The 27969-nt window shown below is 70.7% G+C and overlaps 5 protein-coding genes across 11 annotated transcripts in view; 2 read left to right on the top strand and 3 right to left on the bottom strand.

The window, feature by feature from the left end:
• Positions 1 to 23: 23 nt before the first annotated feature.
• Positions 24 to 2291, bottom strand: LOC141972402 (RNA-binding protein 4-like). Of its 2 annotated transcripts, XR_012635379.1 has the most exons (4): positions 1880 to 2291; positions 542 to 1240; positions 254 to 325; positions 24 to 89 (listed from the first exon to the last, which is right to left on the bottom strand). XR_012635379.1 is itself a non-coding variant. In XM_074930281.1 (3 exons), the coding sequence occupies exons 1-2, from the start codon at positions 2289 to 2291 to the stop codon at positions 549 to 551; spliced, it is 1104 nt and encodes a 367-aa protein (XP_074786382.1). In that variant the 3' UTR covers positions 192 to 325; positions 542 to 548. The 2 variants fall into 2 exon arrangements, 1 of the variants encoding a protein (XP_074786382.1); XM_074930281.1 differs by lacking the exon at positions 24 to 89 and having other exon boundaries at positions 192 to 325.
• On the bottom strand, positions 2162 to 22063 carry LOC141972403 (RNA-binding protein 4B). 5 transcript variants are annotated; one of them, XM_074930282.1, is made up of 4 exons: positions 21967 to 22062; positions 19431 to 19852; positions 17453 to 18151; positions 16252 to 16906 (listed from the first exon to the last, which is right to left on the bottom strand). In XM_074930282.1, the coding sequence occupies exons 2-3, from the start codon at positions 19840 to 19842 to the stop codon at positions 17460 to 17462; spliced, it is 1104 nt and encodes a 367-aa protein (XP_074786383.1). In that variant the 5' UTR covers positions 19843 to 19852; positions 21967 to 22062; the 3' UTR covers positions 16252 to 16906; positions 17453 to 17459. The 5 variants fall into 5 exon arrangements, with proteins under 5 accessions (XP_074786388.1, XP_074786383.1, XP_074786384.1 ...); XM_074930283.1 differs by lacking the exon at positions 16252 to 16906 and adding an exon at positions 18880 to 19037 and having other exon boundaries at positions 17882 to 18151; positions 21967 to 22063; XM_074930286.1 differs by lacking the exon at positions 16252 to 16906 and adding an exon at positions 18880 to 19020 and having other exon boundaries at positions 18021 to 18151; positions 21967 to 22063.
• CCS (copper chaperone for superoxide dismutase) lies at positions 8249 to 10640 on the top strand. Its single transcript, XM_074930289.1, has 8 exons — positions 8249 to 8346; positions 8978 to 9050; positions 9156 to 9293; positions 9365 to 9545; positions 9633 to 9693; positions 9789 to 9866; positions 10175 to 10278; positions 10384 to 10640. The coding sequence occupies exons 1-8, from the start codon at positions 8320 to 8322 to the stop codon at positions 10583 to 10585; spliced, it is 864 nt and encodes a 287-aa protein (XP_074786390.1). The 5' UTR covers positions 8249 to 8319; the 3' UTR covers positions 10586 to 10640.
• RBM14 (RNA binding motif protein 14) lies at positions 10803 to 15744 on the top strand. 2 transcript variants are annotated; one of them, XM_074930279.1, is made up of 3 exons: positions 10849 to 11359; positions 13009 to 14620; positions 15006 to 15342. In XM_074930279.1, the coding sequence occupies exons 1-3, from the start codon at positions 10864 to 10866 to the stop codon at positions 15211 to 15213; spliced, it is 2316 nt and encodes a 771-aa protein (XP_074786380.1). In that variant the 5' UTR covers positions 10849 to 10863; the 3' UTR covers positions 15214 to 15342. The 2 variants fall into 2 exon arrangements, with proteins under 2 accessions (XP_074786381.1, XP_074786380.1); XM_074930280.1 differs by lacking the exon at positions 13009 to 14620 and having other exon boundaries at positions 10803 to 11359; positions 15006 to 15744.
• An 879-nt stretch (positions 22064 to 22942) lies between the features above and the next one.
• Positions 22943 to 27969, bottom strand: part of SPTBN2 (spectrin beta, non-erythrocytic 2) — a 6058-nt gene continuing 1031 nt past the window's right edge. The window contains exons 2-12 of the mRNA XM_074930226.1: positions 27645 to 27965; positions 26951 to 27195; positions 26732 to 26870; positions 26031 to 26115; positions 25749 to 25945; positions 24962 to 25122; positions 24714 to 24771; positions 24382 to 24602; positions 23793 to 23966; positions 23666 to 23708; positions 22943 to 23167 (exon numbers count right to left, since the gene is read on the bottom strand). Coding sequence (XP_074786327.1) covers positions 22955 to 23167; positions 23666 to 23708; positions 23793 to 23966; positions 24382 to 24602; positions 24714 to 24771; positions 24962 to 25122; positions 25749 to 25945; positions 26031 to 26115; positions 26732 to 26870; positions 26951 to 27195; positions 27645 to 27965 — 1857 coding nt within the window. The 3' untranslated portion in view covers positions 22943 to 22954. The remainder of the gene's footprint in view (positions 23168 to 23665; positions 23709 to 23792; positions 23967 to 24381; positions 24603 to 24713; positions 24772 to 24961; positions 25123 to 25748; positions 25946 to 26030; positions 26116 to 26731; positions 26871 to 26950; positions 27196 to 27644; positions 27966 to 27969) is intronic.

Here is a 27969-nt window from a genome sequence, read left to right as displayed (position 1 = left end):
GGGGGGTGAGTCTGGGGAAGCTCCGTACAAAAAAGGGGGGGTCGCAGGCGGTGTGGGGGGAGCGCGGGCTCCGTCCGAGGCCGCCGGACCTGGAAAAGAGCAGAGAGGTGAGAGGGGGGAGGGAGGGACGGACACGGCGCCCGCTCGGGTCGGGGGGGGGGGATCGGGGGGGAGGTTGGGGGTGTCCGCGGCCCCGGCGACGAAGGGAGGGATCGCGGCGGTGACGGCGACGGCGACCCGGGGTGCGTCTGACCTGACGCTTCGGCGTCGGCTCCGTCGGCGGGTCCCCGGTGGCGCGCGGTGCCTCCCGCCGCGGCGTCGCCTCCTGCCGAGGGAAGGGCCGTTACCCGCCGGTGCGCCGGCCTCGCCCGCCGCGGTGCCCGGTGTCGGCTACAAACATCCCCCGGGTAGGGGGGGGTCGCGGGGCGGGGAGGGTCACACCGCCAAGCGCCGTCGCGCCGGGCGGGAGATCCGAATTCCCCACCGGCGGTGGCGGCAGCACCGCCGGGGCCGGTTGTCCCGGCGCGGCGTCGGCGCTCACCTCCGGCTCAAAAGGCAGAGTACCGCGCCCGCTCCGCGTACGGGTCCCGCTCGAACCGCTGCATGTCGTAGAGAGAAGCCCGGGCTACCGAGGACACCGGCGACAGTTGCCCACGCTCGTACGTGTAGGCGTCTCCGACGGTGGTGGCCGCGGCGGCCGTGCGGCGCAGGGGGCTTCTATCCCGGGTGTAATAGGTGGAGGAGGCGGCCGCCGCGGCGGCGGTGGCTGCGGCGGCGACGGCGGCCGCCGCGCCCGGGGTCGGCAGCAGAGCTCTATCGTACGCGTCTAGGGTGGTGGGGATGCGACTGGCCATGGCTGTGGTGGCGGCCATGGCCGAGGACTGGACCTGGGAGTACTGGGCGTACTGGGAGTACTGGGCCATGGTCTGCTCCGCGTAGGCGTCGTACGCAGAGGCCGTGGCGTAGGAGCGGACGCGGTAGCGCTTGTAGTAGTCGGCCATCCCGCCGTAGGCCTCATCGTAATACACGGTCTCCCCATAGCCCGCGGTGTAGGGAGTGCGCACGGCTCCGTACTGCTCGTTATAGGCCTCGGCAAAGTCCGCCACTTGCCCCGGGCGATCTACCGGGCACTCCTTAGACCAGTGCCCCTCCTTCCCGCAGCGGTAGCAGCCGCTCTTGTCTCCCATCCCGGGCGCCGTCCGCAGCCGGCTGGTGGACAACTGCACGCGCATCCGCTTGCCTTGAGGAAAGACGCGAGAAGGGAGAGGCCGTGGTTAACCCCCCCGCGCCCGGGAGGGCTCCCCGGGGCTCCCCCGACGAGTCGCCGAACCGGCGCCTCTGCGGGCGGGGAGGGAACCCAGCGGCCTCCGCCGGAGACCCGGCGCTGGGGCATGGGGAAGGGCAGCACCCGGACCTGGAAGCGGCGCTCGGGCGCCCACACGGGACTCGGGCGCCCACAGGGCGCTGCCAGCCCGGCGCTGGCGCCGTTTTTAAGCCAAATTTCATCCTTTTCCCTACACAAAGCGGCGCCGCGGAGCCGCGCTCTACCCTGAGACAAAGCCACCGTCCCCGGGGACGGCACCGCGATGCAGCCGAGGGTCTCGACTCTCTCCGAACCCAAAGCGCCGAGAATCAAAAAAAAAAAAATAATCCAAAAGCACCGAACAGCCGCGGCCCGGCCGAGGGCGTTGCTGCTCCCAACATCAGCCCCCGCGCGCGAGGGTCGGCGCAAACCCGGCGGGAAACGCCGCCGGGGCCGTGAGCTGCCGCCGCACACCGGGACGCGGCCCCGCGCCCGCCGTTCCTACCTGACCCGGTTCCTCCGGGCCCAGCCCCGGTGCTCCCTACCCCAGCCCAGGGCCGCGGCCCCGCGCGTCACCTTGGAACTCGGTGTTGTCCAGCCCGCGGATGGCCTCCACCGCGTCCTCCGCCCGCTCCATGTGCACGAAGGCGTAATCCTTGACGATGTCGCACTCGATGACGGGGCCGTACTCCTCGAACTTGGCCCGCAGCTCCAGGTTGGTGCAGGCGGGGCTGATGTTGCCCACGTGCAGCTTGGTGGAGGCTTTGCTCTTGTTCTTGGAGGCCTCCACGTTGATGCAGACGCCGTGCAGCTTGTGGTGGTGCAGGTTGCGGATGGCGTCCTCGGCCGCCGTCTTGTCCTCGATGTGCACGAAGCCGTAGTTCTTGATGATGTCGCACTCCAGCACCTTCCCGTACTGCTCGAACAGGGAGCGGATCTCCTGCTCCGTCGCCTCCCGCGGCAGGTTCCCGATGAACAGCTTCACCATCTCGCCCAGCCTGCGCCGGGGATAAGCGGCGGCTCAACGGGGGTGGCCCGGCCCAGGCACCCCCCTCTCCCCCCCCCATCGCCCATTCGCCCGGAACCGCCTCCCCGGCGGCCGGGGACCCTCCGGGGACCCTCCGGTGGGCGGGAGCGGCCCCAGGCCGCGGGGAGACCCTCGGCCCCGGCTCCTCGCCGAAGCCCCGGAGGGGGGGCCCTGAGCGGAGCCGCTGCCCCGTCCCGCTCCCCCGCAGGGCCCCGTCGCGGCCCTGCTCCTCCCGCTGCCCCGTCCCGCCGCCCCGCAGCGCCCCCGGCCCGGCCCCGGGGTCTCACCGCGGCCCCGCGCTCCCTCTCGCCGGGACGGTGACGGCGACAAAATGGCGGCAGCTCCGGCTCCTCCCCGCGGCACCTCCTTCTCTCGGCGTCCCCGCTCAGCGCGCCCGCTGATTGGCGGAGGTCGGCGGGACGGCGCGATACGATTGGTCGAGAGGCGGCGGAGCACCGCCCAGCCCCGCGCCGGGTGACGTCAGCGGCGGAGCGCGCCCGCCAGCCTTTGGCCAATCGCGTGTCGCGGCGCGCCGGAGGTGAGAGGCGGGGCGGGATCTTCCGGGCACGTGATGCCGGCGGCGACCAATCGCAGCGGGGGGAGGGGCGTGGCCTGGCGGCGCCGCGGAGCCCGGCCGGGTCGGAGCGGCGGGAGCGGCGGAGCGGGGTCGGTCGGGGCGGGGGGGGGGGGGGGGGGAACGGGCCGGGCCGGGCCCGACCGCGCCCACCGGGACCGGGGCCGAGCGCGCCGCCCCCCGCTACCGGTACCCAGAGGCCTCTCCGGGACCCCCCGCCCTTACCGGGGCCTCGCCGCTGCCGGGACCATCCCCCTTCCCCCGCCCCAACCGGCGCCTGGCCACGCCCCTTCGCGCCGCGCCCCTGCCCAGGGCCACGCCCCTCTTCCCTACGGCCACGCCTTCTTCAGCGTAGCACCTCCCCTCTGCCATCGAGCCACGCCTCTCTCCCCTAGGGCCACGCCTCTTAAAGCGTAGCCCCGCCCTTCTCAGCATAGCCCCGCCCATCTCCCCTAGGACCGTTTGGAGGGCCACACCCCTCTCTTCTAGAGCCACGCCCCTGTGCACTAAGGCCACGCCTCTTTCATACTCACCCCGCCCTTCTCAACAAATCTCCACCCCTCTGCTCTAGAGCCACGCCCCTCCCCTAGAACAACACCCCTCTCCTGTAGAGCCACGCCCTTTTCAGCATAGCCCCGCCTTTCCACCCTACAGCCACACCTCCTCTGCCCTAGAGCCACGCCCATCTCCCTCAACACCACGCCTCTTTCATCGTAGCCACGCCCTTTTCAGCATAGCCCCGCCTTTCCACCCTACAGCCACGCCCCCTCTGCCCTATCGCCACGCCCATCTCCCTTAGGGCCCTGACTTTAGAGCCCCTCCCCTCTCCCCTAGAGCCCCGCCCCTCCCCTCGGGCCCCTCCCCTCCCCGTTGTTGTGGCCCCGCCCCCCGCCATGTCGGACTCGGTGCTGCTGCTGCGGCGGGTGCGGGAGCGCGGCGGGGCCGGGGGGGAGGCGGCGGGGAGCGGCGCGAGCGGAGGGGGGGGGATCCCCGCGTCCCCGCCGTTGTCGGCTGCCGGAACGGGGGGCCCGTCCCCCCGTCGCAAGCGGGGCCGTCGCCGCCGTTTCTACCCCGAGCACCGGGTGTACCGGGCGCGCTGCTCCTTCCTGGACCTGAGCGAGGAGCAGGTGCTGCGGCGGTACCGGCTGGACAAGGCCGCCATCGCGGGGCTGTGCCGCGAGCTGGGCGCCGACCTGGAGAGCCTGACGGGCCGCAGCCACGCGCTGCCGGTGGCCGTCAAGGTCACGTCGGCCCTCACCTTCCTGGCGTCCGGCTCCTTCCAAACGGCCACGCGGGACAGCACCGGCATCAGCCAGTCCGCCATGTCCAACTGCCTGGCGCAGTTCCTGGAGGCGCTGCAGCGCCGGGCGGCGCGCTACATCGCCTTTCCCCCCCCCGCCGCCTCCGGGACCCCCGCCGGGGCCTTCCCGGGGGTGTTGGGTTTGGTGGGGGGGATGCACGTGGCGTTACGAGCTCCCTCCGAGAACGAGCCGGCTTATCGCAACGCCGGCAACTACCACTCCATGAACATGCAGGTGGTTTGCGACGCCGCCGGCACCATCACCAACGTGGTGGCCAAATTCCCCGGCTCTTGCCCCAACGCCGCCGTCCTCGAGAATTCCGCCCTGGCGCGCCTGCTGGAGGGGGCTCGGCCCGACGGCGCTTGGCTGCTGGGTGAGATTGCGCGGCGGGGGGGCCCTCAGGGGGGTGTCGGGGGGGGTCCCAGGGGTGTAGGGGGGGGCCCCGGGGTGTGGGGAGGGTCCCAGGTGTATAGTGGGGGTCCCAGGGGTGTAAGGTGGGGGCCCTGGGGTTTGTGGGGGGTCCCAGAGGTGGCGGGGGGGGCCTCAGGGGGGTGGGTGGGGGGGTCCCAGGTGTATAGTGGGGGTCCAAGGGGTGTAACGTGGGGGCTCTGGGGTTTGTGGGGGGTCCCAGAGGTGTGTGGGGGGGCCCTGGGGTGGGGTGGGGGTCCCAGGTGTGTAGTGGGGGTCCCAGGGGTGTAAGATGGGGGCCCTGGGGTTTGTGGGGGGTCCCAGAGGTGGCGGGGGGGGCCTCAGGGGGGTGGGTGGGGGGGTCCCAGGTGTATAGTGGGGGTCCAAGGGGTGTAACGTGGGGGCTCTGGGGTTTGTGGGGGGTCCCAGAGGTGTGGGGGGGGGCCCTGGGGTGGGGTGGGGGTCCCAGGGGGGTGTGTGTGGGTTCTGGAATGTGAGGGGGGGGTCCCAGGGGTGTGTGGTGGGTTCCAGGGGTGTGGGGAGGGTCCCAGGGGTGTAGAGGGGGGGCCCCTGGGGTGTGGGGAGGGTCCCAGGTGTGTAGTGGGGGTCCCAGGGGTGTAAGGTGGGGGCCCTGGGTTTTGTGGGGGGTCCCAGGGGTGTAGGGGGGGGCCCTGGGGTGTGTGTGGGGGGTCCCAGGTGTATAGTGGGGGTCCCAGGGGTGTGTGTGGGGGCACTGCGGTGTAAAGTGGGGGCCCTGGGGTGTGTGTGGGGGCCCTAGGGTTTGTGGGGGGTCCCATGGATATGGGGGGGGTCCTGGGGTGTAAGGTGGGGGCCCAGGGGTGTGCGTGGGGGTCCCAGAGCAGCAGCAGACAGTGTGAGTGGTGGGGGGGGAGGCACAGGGGTCTGGGGGGAGACCCATAAGTTCGGGGTGGGGGGGCTGTGGGTCTGGGAGGAGACTTAGGGGTCCCAGGGGTGACCTGGGGGTGACTTGGGGGTGACCTGGGGGTCCCGGGGGTGACCTGGGGGTGACCTGGGGGTCTGGGGGGTCCCAGGAGTGACCTGGAGGTGACTTGGGGGTGGCCTGGGAGGTCCCAGGGGTGACCTGGGGGTGACCTGGGGGGTCCCAGGGGTGACCTGGGGGTGACCTGGGGGGTCCCGGGGGTGACCTGGGGGTGACCTGGGGGGTCCCAGGGGTGACCTGGGGGGCTGTAGAAAATCCTTTGGCTCTGCAGAAACCCCACAGACCTGGCGGTCCCCAAAACCCCGGGGGGGTGACCTGGGGACACCCCTCGCTCCCACAAGACCCCCCCCATTACCAAAGCAAGCCGGGGAGGGCTCCCCGCCTTTTTTTTTCACACCCCCCCCCTCATTCCACCCTCCCTCAGCCCAAATCAGGAGGAGAGTAGGTGTGTGTTGGGGGGGGAGGCCACACGTCTGGGTATTTTTGGTTTTTTTTTTTTTCTCCCCCTAATTTTTTTTTTTTTTTTCGCGCCCCCCCAGGGGACAGGAGCTACCCGCTGAAGCCGTGGCTGATGACACCCATCGCGGCCCCCCGGGGGGAGGCGGAGGAGCGGTACAACGCCCTGCACCACCAGGCCCTGGCCGGGCTGCGCCGGACGCTGGCGCTGCTGCGCCTGCGGTTCCGCTGCCTCGACAAGGCGCGGGGGTCGCTGCAGTACGCCCCCCAAAAAGTCTGTCAGATTTTTTTAGCCTGCTGCATCCTCCACAACATCGCCCTGCGCCGCCGCATGCCGCTCGATTTACCCGACGGCTTGCCCCCCCCCGAAATCGAAACGGATTTGCCCCTTTCCTTGCCCCCCGGGCACGTTTCCAGCGAGGCCAGAGCCGTGCGGGCGCGAATCGTGCAGCAGGTCAAGGACGGGCTCGGCTGAGACCCCCCCGCCCCCCCGTGGAGATTTGGGGGGGTCTGATGCTTGGGAGGGGGGGGGCTGTGGCCCTTGGGGGGGTTCTCTGTTCTTTGGGGGGGGATCTCTGACCCTTGAGGGGGGTATCTGTCCCTTTGGGGGGTGGCTTTGTCCCTTGGAGGGGGGCTTCTGCCCCTTGGGGGGGGGCTCTGACCCTTGGGGGGGGGGCCCTGTGTCTTTCGGGGGGGTCTTTTCCCTTGAGAGGGGGGCTCTGACCCTTGGGGGGAGGCCTTTTTCCCTTGGGGGGGGCTCTGTCCTTTATGGAGGACCCCTGTCCCTTTGGGGGGGGCCTTTGTCCCTTAGGGGGGGTCCTCCATCCCTTAGAGGGGGGCTTTTTCCCTTGGGGAGGCCCTCTGTCCCTTAGAGGGGGGGCTCTGTCCCTTGGGGGGGGGCCTTTTTCCCTTGGGAGGGGCCTCCATCCCTTTGGGGGGGGCCTCTGTCCTTTGGGGGGGTCCTTTTTCCCTTAAGGGGGGGCCTCTGTCCCTCCAGGAAGGGGTGTGGGGGGACCCCTGCCCCCCCCCGTTCTGTGTCAGCCGCTGGTGTTGGGGCTGCGGGAGGGGGGGGGCAGCCCCTGCTGGGGGGGGGTCCCCGTCCCCTACAAGCGGAGCCCCCCCCATCTACTTTAAAGGAGGGGTTTCCCCCCATTCCACACAAGCCCCCCCCCCCATTTGCTGTGAGGGGGGGTCCCGCTGTCCCCTGGAACAAGGGGGGGTCTCTATCCCTTACAAGGACAAAGTGGGGGGGTCCCTGTGTGTGTGTGTCCCCCCCCCGGTGCTGCCGTGTCCCCCACCGCGCTGCCCCCCCCGCATTGTCCGCGCTCATTTTGGGGTGAATAAATGTATTTTTTCAGCAGTGGGGCTGGGGGGGCGCCGCCTCCCCCTTTTCTTTATTGACCCCCCCGGGGTTTTGGGGTCCCCGCTCGCCCGGGGGGGGGGCTCCGGGGGGGGGTGGGTGCTTCGGGGGTCCCTGGGTTGGTTGGTGGGGGGGGTGTGCTGCAGATCAGACCCTGGTGCATCCCCCCCCTGAACCCCCAAACAGTCCTGAGGGCCCCAAACCCCCCCCGGAACCCCCAAACCCCCCCTTGCACCCTGTTTCGCCCCCCCCAGGAACCCTGTGAACCCCTAAACCCCCCACCTGCTGCCGTGGACCCCCCCCCAGAGCACTCAACCCCCCCTGAGGACCCCAAATCCCGCCCTGAACCCCGGTTTCTCCCCCCCGGGCACTCTGTGAACCCCCAAAGACCAAACTGACCCCATGGGCCCCCCCCGGTACCCCCAAACCCCCCTGAAGACCCCCAACCCCCCCCCTGCACCCCGGTTTTCCCCCCCCAGGCACTCTGTGAACCCCTAAACCCCCAACTGGTCCCCGTGGGCACCCCCGATACCCCCAAACCCCCCCTGAATCCCGGTTCCCACCCCCGGACACCCTGTGAACCCCCAATCCCCCCAACTGGCCCCCGTGGCCCCCCCCCGGTACCCCCAACCTCCCTGAGGACCCCAAATCCCCCCCTGCATCACGACACCCCCCCCAGAGCCCCCAAAGCCTCCTGGGGGCCCCCAACCCCCCCCCGAGCGGTACCAGCGCCCCCCCCCCCCGAACCCCGAATCACCCGGCGGGCGCCTGCGGCCCGACCGCGCTGTTGCCGTGGCGACACGACGCCGGAAGTGGTTCCGCCGCCAAGTCCCACCCCCTCAGGGTCACGCACTTCCGGTCCGACGCTCGGCGCGTCCCGCCGCCCCCCGGCGGCCCCGCGGGTGGTTCCGGGGTCGAAGTCCGCGGCCATGGCGGCGCCGGGGCCGAGCTGCCGGGTCTGGGCCCCGCCGGGGGAAGATTCGGGGGGGGCAGAGACCCGGGCACCGGGGTTTGGGGGTGCGGGGACCCTTGCGGGGGTGTTTTGGGGGTGCGGCGCCGTTCCATGGGGATTTTGGGGGTGCAGGGCCCCTTGCAGGGGAATTTTGGGGGCGCAGGGGCACTTCCATGAGGTTTTTAGGGTGCACATACCCTTGCAGGGGGGATTGGGGGGTGCAGGGGCCCTTCCATGGAGTTTTTTGGGGTGCAGGGCCCCTTCCACAGGACTTTTGGGGGTGTAGAGCCCCTTAAAGGGGAGTTTTAGGGGCGCAGGAGCCCTTCTATGGGATTTTTGGGGGTGCGGGGGCCCTTCTACAGGACTTTTGGGGGTGTGGGGTCCTTCCATGAGGTCTTTTGGGGTGCAGGGGCACTTCCACGGAGCTTTTGGGGCTGCAGGGCCCCTTGCAGGGGGGATTTGGGGGTGCAGGTCCCCTTCCATGAGGTTTTTGGGGTGCGCACACCCTTGCAGGGGGGATTTTGGGGTGCAGACCCCCTCGTGGGGTCACTTTTGGGGGCGCGGTTGGGCTCGCCGCGCTTTCGGGGGGTGCAGGACGCCCTCCGGGGGCACCGAAGCCCCGTTTTTCCCCGCAGCTGGAGTTCGCGGTGCAGATGCGGTGCCAGAGCTGCGCCGAGGCCGTGCGGGCGGCGCTTCGGGGAGCCCCCGGTGAGCCCCCCGCCTTTTCCCTTTCCCCCTCCCATCTCCTTCCACACTTGGGGGGACCCCCCCCGCCTGAAGTCACCCCGTTTCCCTCCCCCTGCCCCCCCGCAGACGTGCGGCTCCTGGAGCTGCGTCTGGACGCGCAGACGGTGCTGGTGGAGACGACGGCGGCGGCCGAGCGGGTGCGGGAGGTGCTGGAGGCCTCGGGGCGCCGCGCGGTGCTCAAGGGGATGGGGGGCCCCGATGACGGTCAGTGGGATTTTGGGGGTGTCTCTAGGGGGTGCAGGCAGGATTTGGGGTGCCGACGCGTGTCCCCGCAGCCAGCCCGGGCGCGGCGGCCGTGGCGGCGCTGGCGGGGGCCGGCGGCGTGCGGGGGCTGGTGCGGTTCCTGCAGGTCTCCCCCGGTCGGTGCCTGGTGGACGGCGCCGTCGAGGGGCTCCCCCCGGGCCCCCACGGGCTTCACGTCCACGAATTCGGGGACCTCTCGCACCCCTGTGACAGGTACCGCGGCTGGGGGGGGGGACAGACACAACAACGGGACCCCCCCCTCCAGTCCCCCCCCCAGTCTCACCTCGGGTCTCCCCGTAGCTGCGGGGGCCACTTCAACCCCGACGGGGAGAGCCACGGGGGACCCCAGGACCGGCACCGGGTGAGCTCTGGGGGGTTGGGGTTGGAGGGGGGGCTCTTGGTTTGGCCCCCCCTGACCCCACCTGACCCCCCCACCCCGTCCCGGCCCCACCGCAGCACGTCGGGGACTTGGGGAACATCTGGGCTGATGCCGAGGGCAGAGCCAGCTTCCGCCTGGAGGACTCGCGCCTGAAGGTGAGGCCGGGGGGGGGCACCGGGGGGGGCCGGGCTGCACCCTGAGGCTGGGGGGGGCGTCTGACCCCAGTTTTGTGGCCGTGGGGGGGTCCTGGCTGTGCCCCACGGCTGGACGGGGGGTGTAACCCTGGTTTTGTGCCTGGGGGGGGGGGCCTGGGCTGCACCCCACAGCTGTGGGGGGATTCTGGGCTGCGCCCCTGAGTTGTGGGGGGGTACTGGCTGTACCCCATGGCCATGGGGGGGTCAGACCCCAGCCCCACAGATCTGGGGGGCTGCTGAGACCCCCTCCAACCCCCCTGCCCCCCCAGGTCTGGGACATCATCGGCCGCTCCGTGGTGGTGGACGCGGGCGAGGACGACCTGGGCCGGGGCTCCCACCCGCTCTCCCGGGTGACCGGGAACTCGGGGCCGGGGTGAGTGTTTGGGGGGGTCGGGGGGGGGGGATTTGGGGGGGTCATTCACCCCCTCACTGCCCCCCCCACGCCCTCCTTTCCCCCCCGCCCCGGCTCCCTCCCCAGGCTGGCCTGCGGCGTGGTGGCCCGCGCAGCCGGGCTCTTCCAGAACCCCAAGAAAATCTGCTCCTGCGACGGCCGGACCCTCTGGGAGGAGCGAGACCGGGCCGCGGCGGCCACCGGCCCCGTGGCAACTGCTGGCCCCAAGGTGGCCACCAGCCCCACGGCGGCCCCCGGCCCCACGGCAGCCCCAGCCCCACACCTCTAGGAGCCGCCCCCCGGGCATCAATAAACAATAACTCGCTCCGCGGCCTCTGCAGCTCTCGGGGGAACCGGGACCGGGCGCTGCTCGTCCCCGCGGTGCTCGGCGCTGCGCGTCTTTTTGGGGCAACCGCGGCTCCTTTAAGAGTGGGCGTGGCCAGCGCGCCTCCCCGCCCTTGGGGGCGTGGCCTGGCGCCGCGCGGCCGGCGGGAGAACGGGGTGGGCGGAGGGGAGGGGCGACGCGCATGCGCAAAGGGAAAGGCGCGCGGCCGGTGGGCGGGGTGCATGCGCGGTGCGGAGGGCGCGCAGATCACGCGCATGCGCATCCCGCCGCCGCCCTACCCGCCCCGCGCTGAGGGGACGCCGCCATTTTGTGAGGCCGCCGCGGCGCTGCGCTGCCGCTTCCCCCCCCCCGCTCCCCTTCCCGCCGCCATCATGCGTCCCGGTATCAAACTATTCGTGGGCAACGTCCCCGAGGAGGCGACCGCGGAGGAGCTGAGCGAGCTGTTCGCCGGCGCCGCCGGGCCCGTGCTCGGCATCGCCCTCATGAAGCAGTTCGCGTTCGTGCACCTCCGCGACGAGACGGCGGCGGCCCGCGCCATCACGCAGCTCAACGGCCACCAGCTGCACGGTCGCCGCATCGTGGTCGAGCCCTCCCGGCCTCGGCCCACCAACACCTGCAAGATCTTCGTGGGTAACGTCTCGGCCGCCTGCACCAGCGGCGAGCTGCGCTCGCTCTTCCAGCAGTACGGCACCGTCGTCGAATGCGACGTGGTGAAAGGTACCGGACCCGCCGCCCGCGCCCGCGGGGGGGGGCTCCCCACGAGCCCGTTCGCCTCCCCCGGGGCCGCCCCCGCCGCGCTCCGGCCCCGCTCGCCTCCGTCCTGGGAGCGGGGGGCCGCTCCGGTCCCGCTCCGGCCCCGCTCTCGGCTCCGCTGACCCGTGTTGCGTCCGGTTGCCCGCGGCTTCCCCCGCCCCGGACCGATCTGGCGGCGCCCGCACCCCCCCAGGCCCCCGCCGGAGCCGTCCGGGCCGTTCCGGGCTCCCCGGTCCTGCCCTCAGCCCCGTTAAACCCCTCCTGGGTGCGCTCGCTCCAGCGTCCTCCGCTGCGGCTCCCCCCCGGTCCCGGCGTTGGCGGGGACCCGGTCACCCGCTGCCGCCTCTGGAGCTGACCCCTGACGCGAAGCGCTTCCCGTTCCCCCCGCCCCGTCCCGCTGCAGCCGCTTCGCCCCCGCAAACACGCTCCGACGCGGAGCGAGTCGCTCCCCGGCCCGCGGAGCCGGGAAGAGCCAAAACATCCCAAAAAAACCACCCCAAAACCCAGCCCGACACGTTGTCACTGCCCCGAGGGGGGCTCCGGCCCCCGCAGCGTGACCGGGGGGGGCTGGAGGTGTCACCCCCCCCCCCCCCCGCCACCTAGCAGCTCCTCTGCCTCCCGGGAGGAGGAGGAGGAGGATGTTGTTGCCTTTGCTCTCTCGTCCCAGGTCGCAGCGGCTCCGTCCCGTCAGGACCCAGCGGAGCCCAGAAACCGCCCCCAAGCCCCCGCCAAAACTTTTCTTGGCGTCCCCAGGGGCCGGTGGCTGATTTTTGGGGTTCCCCCGGCCCCTGCCCCAGAGAGGGGTTGGGGGGTGCTGCAACCGCCCGAGGGGACCGGGGAGGGGGAGACACACACGGAGGAAACGTCCCCTCCTGGGGCTGCCGGAGCGGGACCCGTGGCTGCGGGATGGCGGCGGGGGGGGGCTCGCCGGGGCCGGGTGATCCCTGGGGCGTGACTGCGGCGGGCTCGGCCCTCCCGGACCCGTCGTGCCTCGGCGTGGGGGGCAGCCAAACCCCCCTCCCGGCTACCGCGGCGGCATCCGAACCCCGAAAGCGTCGGCCTGGGCGCCGCGGGTGGCCACCAGATGCACGGTGCGGTGGCCAGGGCCGTGCCGGTCGCCCGCGGCGCTGCGGGTGACCCGGGGCCGGTCCCGCTCCTCCCGCTGCTCTCGCTCTCCGCCTCCGCTTCGGCGCCGCCTTCGCGCCGCTCCTCGGCCGGGGGGGGGCTGCGGGGCCGCGGGTCGCTCCCCCCTTCCTCCTCTTCCTCTCTGTCCTCCCGCCGGCGCTCGGTGCCCCCCCGCAGGCACCACCCGGTGTCCCGGCGGGCGCCGGCTCTCTCTTTGCCTTCGCTCTGCTTCCTGGCGGGGCCGCGGCGGGCGAAGGGACCGAGAAAACCGGGGTGGGGGGGTCAGGGAAACCGGCACAAACCCCCCCAGCGGCCACGGAGCTGCGGGGCTCGTGGGGCTCCGGCCAAAGCGGCAACCGAAGGTGGTTCGGTCCTGCGGCCGCCCCGGCAGAGCCGGCCCTGGCGAGGCTCGTTAGCGCTCGCTCCTTAACGAATTATTTTTTCTCCCCCCCCCCCTCCTGACACCGCTCTGTCTGCTGCCTTGTCAGACTATGCCTTTGTTCACATGGAGAACGAAGCAGATGCAAAAGTTGCCATCGAAAACCTTAACGGGAAGGAGGTGAAGGGGCGCCGGGTGAACGTGGAGCTCTCCACCAACGTCCAGAAGAAGGGCGCGGGCCAGGCCCCGCCGCCCGCCCTCGGCCTCGACAAGACCAAGCGCCTCGGCCTGGAGTACCGGGAGAAGTTCCAGCCCAAGATCGAGGCCTTCGAGCAGCAGCGCCGGGCGGCCGACACCGCCTTCCCCGCGGCCACCGGCTACGCCGCCGCCTCCTCCCTCTACGACTACCAGCAGCGCTTCGGCTCCGCCGGCGCCGGCAAGTACGAGGCCTTCGAGGCGGCGCAGGCCCGACCCGCCTCCCCGTCCTACTTCGGGCGGGACCGCAGCCCCCTGCGGCGCTCGCCCACCCGCGCCGGCTACGCGGCCGTGACGCTGCCCATGACGGCCCAACCGGCCGCCTACCGCGCCCAGCCCTCGGCCTCGCTGGGGGCCGCCTACCGCGCCCAGCCCTCGGCCTCCCTCGGCGCGGCCTACCGCCCGCAGCCCACCACCGGCCAGGCCGCCTCGTACAGGGCCCAGCCCTCGGCCTCGCTGGGCGGCGCCTACCGCTCGCAGGCCTCGGCCGTGTCCCTCGGCGCCTCGGCCGCGCCGCCCGCCGCCAACTCCCTCGGCTCCTACGGCGCCCAGCCCGCCGCCGCCTCCCAGCTCTCCGGCTACAGCGTCCAGTCGGCCGCGCTGGCCTCGTCCTACGGGGCGCAGGCCGCCTCCGGCTACTCCGCCTCCTACGGCGCCCAAGCCGCTGCCGCCGCCGCCTACGGCGCCCAGGCCGGCCCCACCGCCGCTTCCTACGGCGCCCAGGCCGTGGCCACGCACGTGGCTTCCTACGGCGCCCAGGCCACTGGCCACGCCGCCTCCTACGGCGCCCAGCCCGTAGACGGCCACGCCGCCTCCTACGGCGCCCAGCCCGGCGCCGCGCTCCCGGCCTCCTACGGCGCCCAGGCCGTGGCGGCACACGCCACCTCCTACGGCGCCCAGGCGGTCGCCGGTCACGCCGCCGCTTACCAGCCCGTAGCCGGCCACTCGGCCTCCTACGGCGCCCAGCCGGCCACCGCGCTCTCCGCCTCCTACGGCGCCCAGCCGGCCGCCGGCCACTCGGCCTCCTATGGCGCCCAGCCCGCCGCCAACCTGCCCGCCTCCTACGGCAGCCAGTCCGCCGCCGCCGCGCTCTCGGCCACCTACGGCGCCCAGGCGGCCTCTTCGCTGGCCGCCTCCTACGGTAGCCAAGCCGCCGCCGCCGCCGCCTCCTACAAGGCGCAGGCCTCCGCCCCGCTGACGGCCGCGTACCGGGCCCAGGCCTCCGGCTCCATGGCGGCCTCCTACCCGGCGCAGCAGGCCTCCTCCGCGTCGCTGGCGGCCGCTTACCGCACCCAGCCCGGCAGCGCCTACGACGGCCCGAGCCAACTGGGCCAGCAGGCGGCTTCCTACCTGGGCCTGGCGCAGGCCGCCGCCGTCGCACCGCCCTACGAGCGCACCCGCCTCTCCCCGCCTCGCAGCGCCGCCTACGACGACCCGTACAAAAAATCATCCGCTCTGGCTAAAAGGTACGGCCGCCGGGCCGGGCACGGACACACCGACCCCCCCGCGCCGCCCCGCCGCCTCTTCGGGCCTTAAATCTCGGGTCAACGGGGCTTAAATCTCGGCCCTAAATCTTGGCCTAACGGGGCTTAAATCTCAGCCTAACGGCCTTAAGTTTCGGCCTAACGGGCCTTAAATCTCGGCTCTCCCAGCGCCGGGTGCCGGGAACCCCCTTCCCGCCGCTTCCCGGGGGCCGCCGCGCGCTGGGGCGGGGGGAGAAAACCGGGCCGTGGCGGGTGGGGGGAGGCGATTCCCTCGGTCCTCCCGAGCCGGTTCTGCCCCGCCGAGGCCACCGCGTCGCCCCCCCAGCCCCGCTCATTGACCCCCCCTCCCTGTCTTTCTCTCGCCCAGGTACGGCTCCGAGCGGCGCCTCTCGGAGCTCTCGGATTTCCGGCGCTTGGCGGACTCGCCGCTCGGGTACCGCCGCTCGCCCACAAAGTCCCCGTTGGATTTCCGCCGCCTCCCGGAGCCGCACGCCGAGTACGCCCGGTACTCGGGGGGGTACGGCGACTACCTGCCCGCCGCCCGCGTCCACTCGGGCTACCAGCGCCGCCTCTGAGCCGGCCCGGGCGGGCTCGGGCCCTTGGCGTCGCCGCGGGCTCGCGGCTCCGCCCGCCGTTGGCCCCGGGGGCAGGGACGGTTGTTTTTTAGCTGCTTTTTCTTGGGTTTTTTTTCTTTCAGACTTTTTTTTTAGAAGGATCCACGGTTCCGGGCGGGAAGCGTTTTTGAAGCGGGGGGGTGGTGGGGGGGGAGCAGGCGCCGCGGTTGCCCCTCCCCTCGCGCGTGGCCGCGCTGCACAACCGCACCCATCGCTCTGGGTTTTTACTACCCGCTTTTCGGGTGGTTTTTTTTTTTTCCACCCACTTTTTGGGGTTTTTTCCTCCCCCCCGTTTTGCCAGCGTCAGTCCCCGCGGCGCGGCCGCCACCTTTTTGTACGACTGGAAATAAAAACGCTGGGCTCTTCGCCGCCCCCCCCCACTGTCTCCCGTCTGGTTCTTTCCCAACCCGGTGCCGCCTTTTTTGGGTGAGAAAAACCCATTTTGAGAAAAGCAGCGGCGTGAGGGCACGAGGGAGGCCGCTGGTGGCCACGGCGCGGCCGCCCCCCACCCGCTCCGCTCTTCAGATTGCCAAAACTTTTTGGCTGCGTCGAGGCCGTGCTGCTCGTTAACCGCCGCGCTAATTACCCTGCTCTAAGGGGGGGCGTGGCGGTGTGTGACCCCGCAGCACTAATTAGTGGCTGATGAGCTGGAGGCAATTAGCGGAGGCGGAATCGCGGCAGCAGTGAGCTGGGGGGGGGGGGGGGCACCCGCCGAAGGGCAGCGCAGGCACCACCCTGGGCTTAATGTCGTTAAATGTCATTAAGCTTAACGAGCACCAAGACACGGGGGGGGGCACCGCGGGCCTTTTGGGGACCGATGAGCCACTTTGGGGATTAACAAGCCCAGCGCTGGGCCCGTTAATTAGCAGGAGGTGGGGGAGAGGAGGAGGAGGGCCATGGGGGGGGCCATTTTGGGCCACTGGGGGGGGGGGTGTGTCCCCCCCCAGGCTCACGAGCCCCTGGGCTGGGGGATAAACTGAGTCCAGAGAAAGAACCGGCGCCGGAACCAGCGGGATTTGTTAAAAATTTGAGTTTATTTAACCGGAAAGCGGGGATGGGGGGGGGACACGGGACGCGGGGTGGGGGCGAGCTCCGAAGACGAGGGCGGCGCAGCAACGGCGCGGGGGGCCTCGAGTCCGCTACTTCAGAGTTAAAAAGCTACGAGTGGGTAATTCATCCTCTTCAAAAAACAGAAAACCCACAAAAAAAAAAAGAAAGAAAAATAATAATAAAAAGAAGCTGCAGGGAGGGAGCAAGCGGCTCCGCGCTGGCCGGGGGGGGCGGGAAAGCAAAGCAAAGCAAAGCTGGCGCTGGGGCTACGGCTGCGGCTACGCCTGTGGCCACGGGAACGGCTGCGGCTACGCCTGCGGCGACGCTCGCTCGCCACCTGAGCCTAGACCAGCTAGGGGAGGAGGGGGCACGCGGGGCCCGAAACTACCTGAAAAAAAGCAAATTCTGACTGGGAAAAGCTGAGAGAGGGCGGGGGGGGGTTAAGCTACTCCGGGTCGGGCGGGTAGAAGGGGAGGGGGGGGCGGGATAAGCTGAGCCTCGTTAGGAACGGCCTCGTTAGCTGCCCGCGGCGGCGCAGCCCCGAGACGCGCGGCGCCGAGCCGGTGTGCGACGGGAACCCGACGTCCAGCCGCAAATATCTTACCTGAAAGAGAAAAGCAGAGTTGGCCGGGGAGCCGCCGGCTTCCTGAGAGCGGCCGCAGGCCCTGCTGTGGTTGGTGGCCGCGTCGGGGTCGGGGGCTACCAGGAGCCCCCCCCCACCCCCGCCACAACCCTCGGGGCTCGGCGGCGGCCCCGCGGCCGGTGGCCAGCGCCGGAGGGACTCGCGTTGCCGCAGCGGGCGCTCGGCGGCTTCTCCGACACGCGGGACCGGGGGCTCTCGGGGGAACCCCCCCCACCCCGCGGAGACGGCGCGAGGGCTCAGCCCTGCCTGCGGGTGGACGCTAATTAAAAGGTTTAATTAACAGGATAACGAACGGGCGAAGCGACCCGCCGGCACCGAGCGGCTCGTCCTCACCCGAGCGGCCGGAGCCGGCGCCCACGGGCTTTAACGCCCGGTCGGAGCCCGTCCGCTCCCAGCCGGGGCGGGGGGCCCACGCCTGGCCCCCCCCACACCCCACCTCTCCGGGGGGGGCCCCGGAGGCACCGGCGGTCTCAAGGCCACGTGTGCCCGCCCTGCCCAGGCGCTCACCTCCGGCTCAAAAGGCAGAGTACCGCGCCCGGTCCGCGTACGGGTCCCGCCCGAACCGCTGCATGTCGTAGAGAGAAGCCCGGGCTACCGAGGACACCGGCGACAGTTGCCCACGCTCGTACGTGTAGGCCTCTCCGACGGTGGTGGCCGCGGCGGCCGTGCGGCGCAGGGGGCTTCTATCCCGGGTGTAATAGGTGGAGGAGGCGGCCGCCGCGGCGGCGGTGGCTGCGGCGGCGACGGCGGCCGCCGCGCCCGGGGTCGGCAGCAGAGCTCTATCGTACGCGTCTAGGGTGGTGGGGATGCGACTGGCCATGGCTGTGGTGGCGGCCATGGCCGAGGACTGGACCTGGGAGTACTGGGCGTACTGGGAGTACTGGGCCATGGTCTGCTCCGCGTAGGCGTCGTACGCAGAGGCCGTGGCGTAGGAGCGGACGCGGTAGCGCTTGTAGTAGTCGGCCATCCCGCCGTAGGCCTCATCGTAATACACGGTCTCCCCATAGCCCGCGGTGTAGGGAGTGCGCACGGCTCCGTACTGCTCGTTATAGGCCTCGGCAAAGTCCGCCACTTGCCCCGGGCGATCTACCGGGCACTCCTTAGACCAGTGCCCCTCCTTCCCGCAGCGGTAGCAGCCGCTCTTGTCTCCCATCCCGGGCGCCGTCCGCAGCCGGCTGGTGGACAACTGCACGCGCATCCGCTTGCCTTGAGGAAAGAGACGCGAGAGGGAGGGGATCAGTGAGGCAGCGCCGGGACCGGCGGCGGCGGCGGGATGAGCCCCCCTCCCCGTCCCCCCGACCTTCCCCGTCCCTCCGGAGCCGCCGGCGCCGCGGCGGGGAGCGACCCGGCGCAGGAGGAGCCCGCGGCGGGCTCGGGCGGGACGCGCCGACCGGCCACCGGACTTACCAGGAAAAGAGCCGCCGGGACCGAGCGCGCGACCCGCGGCCGGGACCGGGCTGTGGGCGGCTCAAGCCGCCGCCCCCCCGTGGCTACCAGCCCGAGGCGGCTTTGTGCCAGCCACCGGCGGCACCGTGACAAGCCTCCCGCCAGCGGCAGGACGGATGCGGCGCCGGGCAAGTACCGGCGTCGAGCGCGAAGCCAAGCGCAGCCGCCGAGCTCCAGACGCGGCTGCACCGTCCCGGCTGGAGAAAAGGTGGTTTGGTTTTTTTTCTGGCGTTTGGCGTTTTCGGTGGGTTTTTTTTTTTTGGGAGGGGGGCGGACGACACACGCCTGGAACCGGGGGCAGCGGGGGTTTTGCCGAAACCCCCAAGCAGGAACGGGCAGCGCCGAGCCCAGCCGCGCCGCGGTGAAGCGCCGGCCGCCTCCCTGACGCCGCGGCCCGCTCGAATCCGGCGCGCTCGGCCCCGCCGCGAGCCCGAGCGAGCGACGCCACGTGCCGCCGGCAGCGGGGACGCCTCCGGTCACCCTCTTACCGGGCAGGGCAACGCTACAAGGGCGGGAGGTAGCCTGGCTTCACGCCGCGCCGGCGGGACCCGCTGCTCCGGCCCGGCGGGACCAGGCGCGGCGGCGGCGGCCGGTGCCACAAGAGTTGGGACTTCGCCGTCGGGATCCTCCTGCGGGGCGGCCGTTGCTGGGTTAAGTCAGAGATGGATCAGTCCCGTCCTCCCCCGGCCCAGCCCCGAACAGCCCCTGCCCTCGCCGCGGCCGCACCGGCACGCGGGGGGAGCCGGAATGCCGAAAAAAATATTAATTAAATAAAGAAAGAATTAAAAACAAAGCGAAACAAAAATAAAGAACAAAAACCATCCCCGTGAGCAGCGAATCGCAGCGAGGGGAAGGGCGGGCGGGCGCCGCGGTTCCGCCGAGGGCCCCAAACCTGCGCAGCCGGAGCTGGGAAGGAGCGAAAACACCTCACGGGGGGAACCACGTCGGGCCCCGTCCCTGGCGCCGCGCTGTCACCGTCACCATCCCCGTGTGCGTCCCCCCCCCTCGCTCCCTCCCTCCCCGCCTGCCCGCGCGTCACCTTGGAACTCGGTGTTGTCCAGCCCGCGGATGGCCTCCACCGCGTCCTCCGCCCGCTCCATGTGCACGAAGGCGTAATCCTTGACGATGTCGCACTCGATGACGGGGCCGTACTCCTCGAACTTGGCCCGCAGCTCCAGGTTGGTGCAGGCGGGGCTGATGTTGCCCACGTGCAGCTTGGTGGAGGCTTTGCTCTTGTTCTTGGAGGCCTCCACGTTGATGCAGACGCCGTGCAGCTTGTGGTGGTGCAGGTTGCGGATGGCGTCCTCGGCCGCCGTCTTGTCCTCGATGTGCACGAAGCCGTAGTTCTTGATGATGTCGCACTCCAGCACCTTCCCGTACTGCTCGAACAGGGAGCGGATCTCCTGCTCCGTCGCCTCCCGCGGCAGGTTCCCGATGAACAGCTTCACCATCTCGCCCAGCCTGCGCCGGGGAAGGACGGGGCGGGGGGGTCAGTGCCGCCGCCCGCGCCGCCCGACGTCTCCCCTGCGCTGCGCCGGGGGGAGCTCGGACCCCCCGCCCCGGGGCTGCTTTGGGGGCATGGAGGGACCCACACGGCGAGGGCAGAGCCCCCACGTAGCGCAAGTGCTGGAGAAATGTCCCAAACCTCTGTCTGCCCCCGCGCTGCAGCGTCCCGGCGCACCCCAAGGCCAAAAAAACACCTCAAACCCCCCAAAATCCACCTTAACCCCCCCAAAACCACCTCAAAGCCAAAAAAAACCCCAAACTTCTGCCTGTTCCCGCACTGCAGTGCCCCTACACGCCCCAAAAGCAAAAAAAAAAAATCACCCCAAAGCCAAAAAAAACACCTGAACCCCCCAAAACCACCTCAACCCCCCCCAAAACCACCTCAAAGCCAAAAAAAACCCCAAACTTCTGCCCGTTCCTGCACTGCAGCGCCCCTACACGCCCCAAAAGCAAAAAAAAAATCACCCCAAAGCCAAAAAAAACCCCAAACTTCTGCCTGCCCCACAGGCCTGTGCCCCTAAACACCCCAAATCCCCCCCCCCCAAATTTCCACCTGCTCCCACAGCGTTGTGCCTCTAAATAAACCACATCGCCCCAAAACACCCCGAAATCTCGGTCTGCTCCCTCACTGCAGCGTCCTGACACACCCCAAGGCCAAAAAACCCACCTCAACCCCCCCCAAAAACACCTCAACCCCCCCCAAATCTCTGCCTGTGCCCACACTGCAGTGCCCCTACACACCCCAAAACCAACAAAATCACCCCAAATCCAAAAAAAATTCCCCCAAATCTCTGCCTGCCCCACAGGCCTGTGCCCCTAAACACCCCAAATCCCCCCAAAATACCCCAAAACTTCAACCTGTCCCCACAGGGCTGTGCCTCTAAATAAACCAAATCCCCCCCAAAACACCCCAAAATCTCTGCCTGTCCCCACACTGCAGTGCTCGGAGACACCCCAAAACCAAAAAAAAACCTGAAACCCCCCAAAACCCACCTCGAAGCCAAAACACCCCCAAATCTCTGCCTGTTCCCACACTGCAGCGCCCCCACACACCCCAAAACCAACAAAACCACCCCAAAGCCCCCAAACCCACCTCAAAATACAAAAAAAACCCCAAACCTCTGCCTGCCCCACAGGCCTGCGCCCCAAAACACCCCAAATAGCCAAAACTCACCCCAAACCCCTGACCCCACACACCCCAAATCCCCAAGAAACACCCCAAAACCTCTTCCCTGTCCCCACAGGGCTGCGCCCCCAAACTCCCCCTAAACCACCCCAAACTTCAAATCCCCAAGAAACACCCCAAAACCTTTTGCCTACCCCCACAGAGCTGCGCCCCCAAATCCCCTCAAACCACCCCAAAACCTCTTCCCTGTCCCCACAGGGCTGCGCCCCGAAACACCCCAAATCTCCAAAACTCACCCCAAACCTCCCCACACCTCAAATCCCCAAGAAACACCCCAAAAGCTCTTTCCTGTCCCCACAGGGCTGCGCCCCAAAACCTTTTTCCTGCCCCCCCCGAGTTGCTCCCCGAAACACCCCAAATCCCCTCAAACCACCCCAAAACCTTCCTGCCCCTACAGGGCTGCGCCCCGAAACACCCCAAATCTCCAAAACTCACCCCACACCTCAAATCCCCAAGAAACACCCCAAAAGCTCTTCCCTGTCCCCACAGGGCTGCGCCCCAAAACCCCCCAAATCCCCAAGAACCCCCCCAAAACCCCGCCCGCCCCCAGCAGGCCTCTGTGTGTCCCTCAGACCTTTTCCCCCCCCAAAACCACCCCAAACTCCCCCAAAACCTTCCCCCCCCCCCCATCCCCGGAGGCCTTTGCCCCCGCCCCCCCCCGCGGTGCCTCTAAACCCCCCAAATCCCCCCAAATCTCCCCAAAACCGTGCCCGCCCCCCCCCCGCCGGGCCTTCGCCCCCCCCCCTCCACTCCCGAGGCCTCCAACCGCCTCGGCCGGGCCGGGGCCACCGGCAGCGCTACCGGCCCGCGTCCCCCCTCGCCGTGCCCCCCCATGTGTCCGTGTCCCCCCCCGGTCCCGGTGCCGCCGCAGCCCCGCCCCCACCTGCGCCCCGTCCGCCGCGCGGTTCCTTCACAAAATGGCGGCGGCGACACCGGGCTCGGCCCCCGCCCCCCGCGCTCTCATTGGAGAGCGGCGCTGTCCGTCAAACGCCGCCGGAGAACGTCACCCCTGTCCCGCTGAGCCCGCCCACGGAGGGGTCGCAGCCAATCACAGGAGGGAGGGGGCGGGGAGGGGGCGGGGCTCCGGTACCGGCAGAACCGGGAGGCGCCGCGGGACCCGCAACCGCCCCCCCCCCGCCGGCCCCAGCGCCGCGGCCCGGCCCAGTCCCTCCCAGTCTGATCCCATCCCCATCCCAGTCCCTCCCAGTCTGATCCCAGTTCCCACCCAGTCCCTCCCAGTCTGATCCCATCCCCATCCCAGTCCCTCCCAGTCGATCCCAGTCTGATCCCAGTTCCCATCCCAGTCCCTCCCAGTAGATCCCAGTTCCCATCCCAGTCCCTCCCAGTCGATCCCAGTTCCCATCCCAGTTTGATCCCATCCCCATCCCAGTCCCATCCCAGTTTGATCTCATCCCCATCCCAGTTCCTACCCCAATTCCCATCCCAGGCCCCCCAGTTCCTATCCCAGTTCCCATCCCAGTCCCTCCCAGTCCCATCCCAGTCCCCCCAAGTCCCATCCCAGTCCCCTCCAGTCCCCCCTAGTCCCATCCCAGTCCCTCCCAGTCCCATCCCAGTCACCCCCATCACCATCCCAGTCCCTCCCAGTCCCCCCCAGTCCCCCCAGCACACTCGGGCCCCTCCGCTCTCTCCAGTCTCTTTATTGGGGGTTGGGGCCGCGCGGGGACATCACCGGGACACCCTTGGGGGGGGGGAGGAGGAGGAGGAGCCCCCCCCCCCCCGCCGCCCCCCCCGTGCTGTGTCCCTCCATCAGCTCCGCCGGGGCCCCCCCGTGTCCGTGTGTCCCCCCCGTGCCCCCCCGTGTCCGTGTGTCCCCCCCGTGTCCGTGTGTCCCCCCCGTGCCCCCCCCGTGTCTATTTGTTCTTTTTGAAGAAGCTGAACCGTTTCTCTCGCTCCTTCCCCTCGCGGGGGGGGGGGGGCTGCGCGGGGGGGGGGGCGCTCGTGGCCCGCGGCCCCCCCCGCCCCGGGGTCCCCGTCCCCCCCCCGCCCCCCGGTGCCTCCCGCGGCCCCGACGGTCCCGGGGCGGCCGCTGCCTGGATCACGCGCAGCCACGTGCTCATCTCGGCCTGCGGACGGGGCGAGGGCGTGTGAGGGCATGTGACGTGTGTGACAGGCGTGCCAGGGCGTGTCAGGGCGTGTGAGGGCGTGTGAGGGTGTGTGAGGGCGTGTGACAGCGTGTGAGGGCGTGTGAGGGCATGTGAGGGCGTGTGAGGGCGTGTGAGGGTGTGTGACAAGCGTGTGAGGGTGTGAGGGCGTGTGAGGGCATGTGATGGTGTGTTACAGGTGTGTGAGGGTGTGTGAGGGCATGTGAGGGTGTGTGAGGGCATGTGATGGTGTGCTAAGGCATGTTAAGGCGTGTTAAGGCGTGTTAAGGCGTGTTCAGGCACGTTAAGGCGTGTGACAGCACGTTTAAGGCGCGTTAAGGCGCGTGCTGCCGCCCTGGCCCGTCCACGCGCCCCCGGCGCTGCCGCACGTGCCGGGGCTGCTCCCACGCCCGTTCCACGCGTGTCCACGCGTGCGCAGGGTGTCACCCCCCCCCCATTCCCCCCCCCGCAGCCCCTCACCTCATCCTTGGCCTGGAACAGATACTCCTTCCCGTCGCTCAGCCTGGGGGGGGACACGCGCACGCACACACGTGTCAGCCCCCCCGCGCCCCCCCGCGCCCCCCCCCGCGCCCCCCCGTGTCCGTACCCCAGTTTGAAGACGTGTTTGCGTTTCCGGTAGTGCAGCGCCGGGTGGCAGCGGGCGCCGGGCAGGGGGGCGGGGGGCTCCCCGTGGAAAGGGGCCCCCACCCCCGCGCTCCGCGCGTCCTTGTAGAAGCTGAGGCTGCCCCCCCGCAGGACGCAGTACACGCTCTGCCACGACCTGGGGGGGCACACGCGGCGTGGGGGGGGGCACGGGGGTCTGCGGGGGGGGTATGGCACTGGGGGGGGGCACACGTGGTGCTGGGGGGGGCACGGGGGTCTGTAAGGGGAGATACAACACTGGGGGGGGCACATGTGGTGCTGGGGGGGGCGGATGTGTCCTTTGGGGGGGACACAGGGCTCTGTATCCCCCGTCTGACCCCGGGGGGGGACGCACGGCGCTGGGGGGGTCGGTATGGGGGGGCCACAGCTTGGGGGGGGGGGACAGGGGGAACAACAGCCCGGGGGGGGACCCAGAGCGGAGGGGGGGGGGAGGGCGTAGCCCATTTAAGAGAGGGGTTGAAGGGGCGTGGTCAATGTGGGTGTGTCTGAGTGGGCGTGGCCCAAGTGGGTGTGTCCAGGGGGCGTGTCCTCACCTGTTTGGCGCCTTCTTGCCCTGCGCCTCCATCTCGTGCTTGCGGCAGAGCCCCCCCTCCAGGCTGGGGGGGGCCGGGGGGGGCCGGGGGGGCAGCGGGGCCGCAAGGGCGGGGTCAGAGGTCACGACCTCCCCTGGCTCCACCCCCCCTCCTTTCTGGGGAGACCCCCCCAGGCTGGGGGCCCCCCCCTGCTCCTGCGCCCCATTGGTCAGCGCCGGCACCTGCTGGGGGGGGGACACACACACACGGGGGGGGCACAGGGTGTCCCCGCCCCCCACCCAGAGGGGGGGTCCCCGTAATTTTTTTTTTTTTGGGGGGGGGGGGGGTGTTACCTGGGCGGCGGCGCTGTCGGGGCAGATCCCGTTAAGGGCCGGGGGCTCCGGGGGGGCCCTGGAGGGGGGGGGGACATGGGGGGGTATTGTGAGGGGGTGGGGACCCCCCCCACGTGTCCCCTCCACACTGGGAGTGTCTGAAACCCCCATTTGCCCCCCCCCTTTATCCCCAATACCCCCAGGGTGCCCCCCCGACCACAGCCCCCCCCCCATGTGTGTCCCCCCCCCCCGCCGTGCCCCCCCCTCACCGCTGCAGCTCCCCACTCCCAAGGCCGTTCTGGGTGTCGGGGGGCGCCGATGTGGGGACCCCCCCGGCTTCAGCCTGCGCGGGGGGGGGCGGGGGGGGCGCCTGCGTCTTCCTCGCCGCCTCCTCCTCCTCCTCCCGCCGGCGACGCTCCTTCTCCTCCAGCTGGGGGGGGGACATGGGGGGGTCATTGTCTGCACTGAGCGTGTCAGGGCTCAGCCGGGGGGGGGTCAGGGACATGGGGGGGGGTCATTGTCTGCACTGAGCGTGTCAGGGCTCAGCCGGGACACACTGGGGGGGCGGGCAGCCTGTCACGTGCGTGCGGGGGCCAAGTTGTGGCTGGGGGGTGCCCCCCCCCGCCCCCTGCACCCCCCCGTTCCCTCCCCAGTCCCCCTGTACCCCCCTCTGCCATCCCTCCCTCCCCGTGCCCCCCCCCGCCCCCCCCACTCCCTCCCTGTGCCCCCCCCTTCCCTCCCCATGCCCCCCTCTTCTTCCCCATGTCCCCCCTGTGCCCCACCCGTGCCCCCCCACGCCCCTCACTCCCTCCTCATGCCCCCCCTTCCCTCCCTGTACCCCCCACTCCCTCCCCATGCACCCCCCGTGCCCCCCACTCCCTCGCCATGCCCCCCCGCACCCTCCCCACGCCCCCCACTCCCTCCCCACGTCCCCCCTTCCCTCCCTGTACCCCCCACTCCCCCCCCGCGCCCCCCATGCCCCCCCTTCCTTCCCTGTGCCCCCCCGCACCCTCCCCACGCCCCCCACTCCCCCCCCGCGCCCCCCCAGTCCCTGACCGTGGTGAGGCGGCGCAGGGCGGCGAATCTCTCGTCCCAGGCGGCCGCCGCCTTCTGGAAGCCGCGGTGGCGCTTGAGCAGCTGCTCCACCTCGGCCACGCTGGAGCCCAGCTCGGGCGAGCGCAGCAGCGGCTCCTGGGTGGCCAGCCAGGCCTCGGCCATGCCCGCGTCCCGCCCGAACACCAGCACCTCCAGCACTGCGGGGGGGCGCGCAGGGGGGTCGGGGGGGGGCCCCGTGTCCCCCTGTGTCCCCTCTCCCGGGGCGCGGGGGGTGGCACTGACCGATCTGCAGCCAGTCCATCTTGTCCTGCCAGCGCGTCCCGATGTCCCGGCGCCGCTCCTGCAGCTGCGCGAGCTGCTCCGAGATCTGGGGGGGACGCGGCGTGAGGGGGGGACACGGGGGCGGGGACGTGGGGACAGAGGGACGAGGGGACATGGGGATCCAGTGAGAGGGGGACACGGAGACACAGGGATGGGGATGGGGGGACACGGGGACGTGGGGACTCAGGGACAGAGGGACACGGGGACATGGCGACACAGGGACACAGGGACAGAGGAACATGGGGACAGAGGGACATGGGGACAGAGGGACACGGGGACATGGGGACAGAGGGACATGGGGACAGAGGGACACAGAGACCTGGAGACTCAGGGACAGAGGGACAAGGGGACACAGGACACGGGGACATGGGGACACAGGGATACAGGGACAGAGGAACGTGGGGACACGGGGACATAGGGACACAGGGACAGAGGGACATGGGGACAGAGGGACATGGGGACAGAGGGACACAGGGATGTGGAGACTCAGGGACAGAGAGACATGGGGACAGAGGGACATGGGGACACGGGGACATGGGGACACAGTAACAGGGGGACACAGGGACACACAGGGACGTGGAGACTCCGGGACAGAGGGACATGGGGACAGAGGGACACGGGGACAGGGAGGAGGTGGGCGCGTGGGGCCGGGCTGTCCCCACCTTGTCGGCGGCGTGGTGGCCCTGGCCCAGCAGCGCGGTGCCCATGGCCACGCAGGCGTCGAAGCTGTCGGCCCGCGCCTCCACCTCGGCCTTGATGCTCTGGTGGTTCTTGATCACCAGGTCGGCCGCCGACACGTCCCTGCGCCGGGGAGGGGACGGGGACCCCCTCAGCGTCCCCTCGTCCCCACCGCCGCCCCCCCGGGACCCCCCCCGGCTCACCGCGGGCGCTCCTGGGCCTCGATCTGCAGGCGGACGCCGTCCATCCAGAGCAGCAGGTCCCGCACGGCCCGCGCGAAGCGGAACTGCTCCACCGCGGCGCCCAGGCGGCGGCCCCGGGCCTGGCTGGCGCCGCGCAGCTGGGCCCAGGCCTCGGCCACCGCCCGCTCGTGCCGACGGATGTCGGCGGCTTTGTCCCCGGCGTAGGCCTTGGCCAGGCGCGACGCGTCCTCCTGCACCTGCTGCACCTGCGGGGACACGGCGGCGCTCGGACGGGGCGGCACGGGCTGAGCCGCGCCAGGCTGCGCCAGGTCAGGCCGGGCTGTGCCGGGCTGTGCTGGGCTATACTGGGCTGTGCTGGGCTGTGCTGGGCTGTGCTGGGCCGTGCTGGGCTATACTGGGCTGTGGTGGGCCATGCTGGGCCACCCCGAGCTGCGCCGCACCACATCACACCGTGCCACGCTGCCCCCCAGTGCGCCATTTCACACCCTGTGCCACCCCGTGCCACCTCCTGCTGTGCCACCCCGTGCCACCCCATGCTGCCCTGTGCCACCTCGTGCTGTGCCACACTGTGCTGTGCCACCCCGTGCCACCCCGCACTGCCCCGTGCCGCCCCGTGTCACCCCGTGCCGCGCCGCCCCGTGCCGCGCCGCCCCGTGCCGTGTCGCCCCGTGCCGCGCCGCCCCGCGCCGCCCACCTGGGCGCTGAGGGCCTGGATGTCGCGCTCGTGGGCGCCGTGCAGGCGCTGCAGGGCCTCGGCCGCGTTCAGGTCCCGGCCCAGCTCCTCCGGCAGCTGCTGCTGCTTGTGCCGCACCTGCGCCAGCGTCTCGCGCGCGTCGTGGTAGAAGCGCTGCAGCTCGTGGGAGGCCGCCAGCATCTGCGCCCGCGTGTCCATCAGCTCCAGCAGGTCGGCCCAGGCCTCGTTGAGCCCGTCCTTCCACTCGGCCACCGTGGCGTTCTCGGGGTGCCCCGCCGCGATCAGCGCGTCCGCCAGCCCGTTCGCCCCGTCCACCCGCTCCTGC

This window comes from Athene noctua, chromosome 32 (assembly GCF_965140245.1).
Source record: "Athene noctua chromosome 32, bAthNoc1.hap1.1, whole genome shotgun sequence".
Lineage (NCBI taxonomy): Eukaryota > Metazoa > Chordata > Aves > Strigiformes > Strigidae > Athene > Athene noctua.
This window is presented reverse-complemented; position numbering and strand designations above follow the sequence as displayed.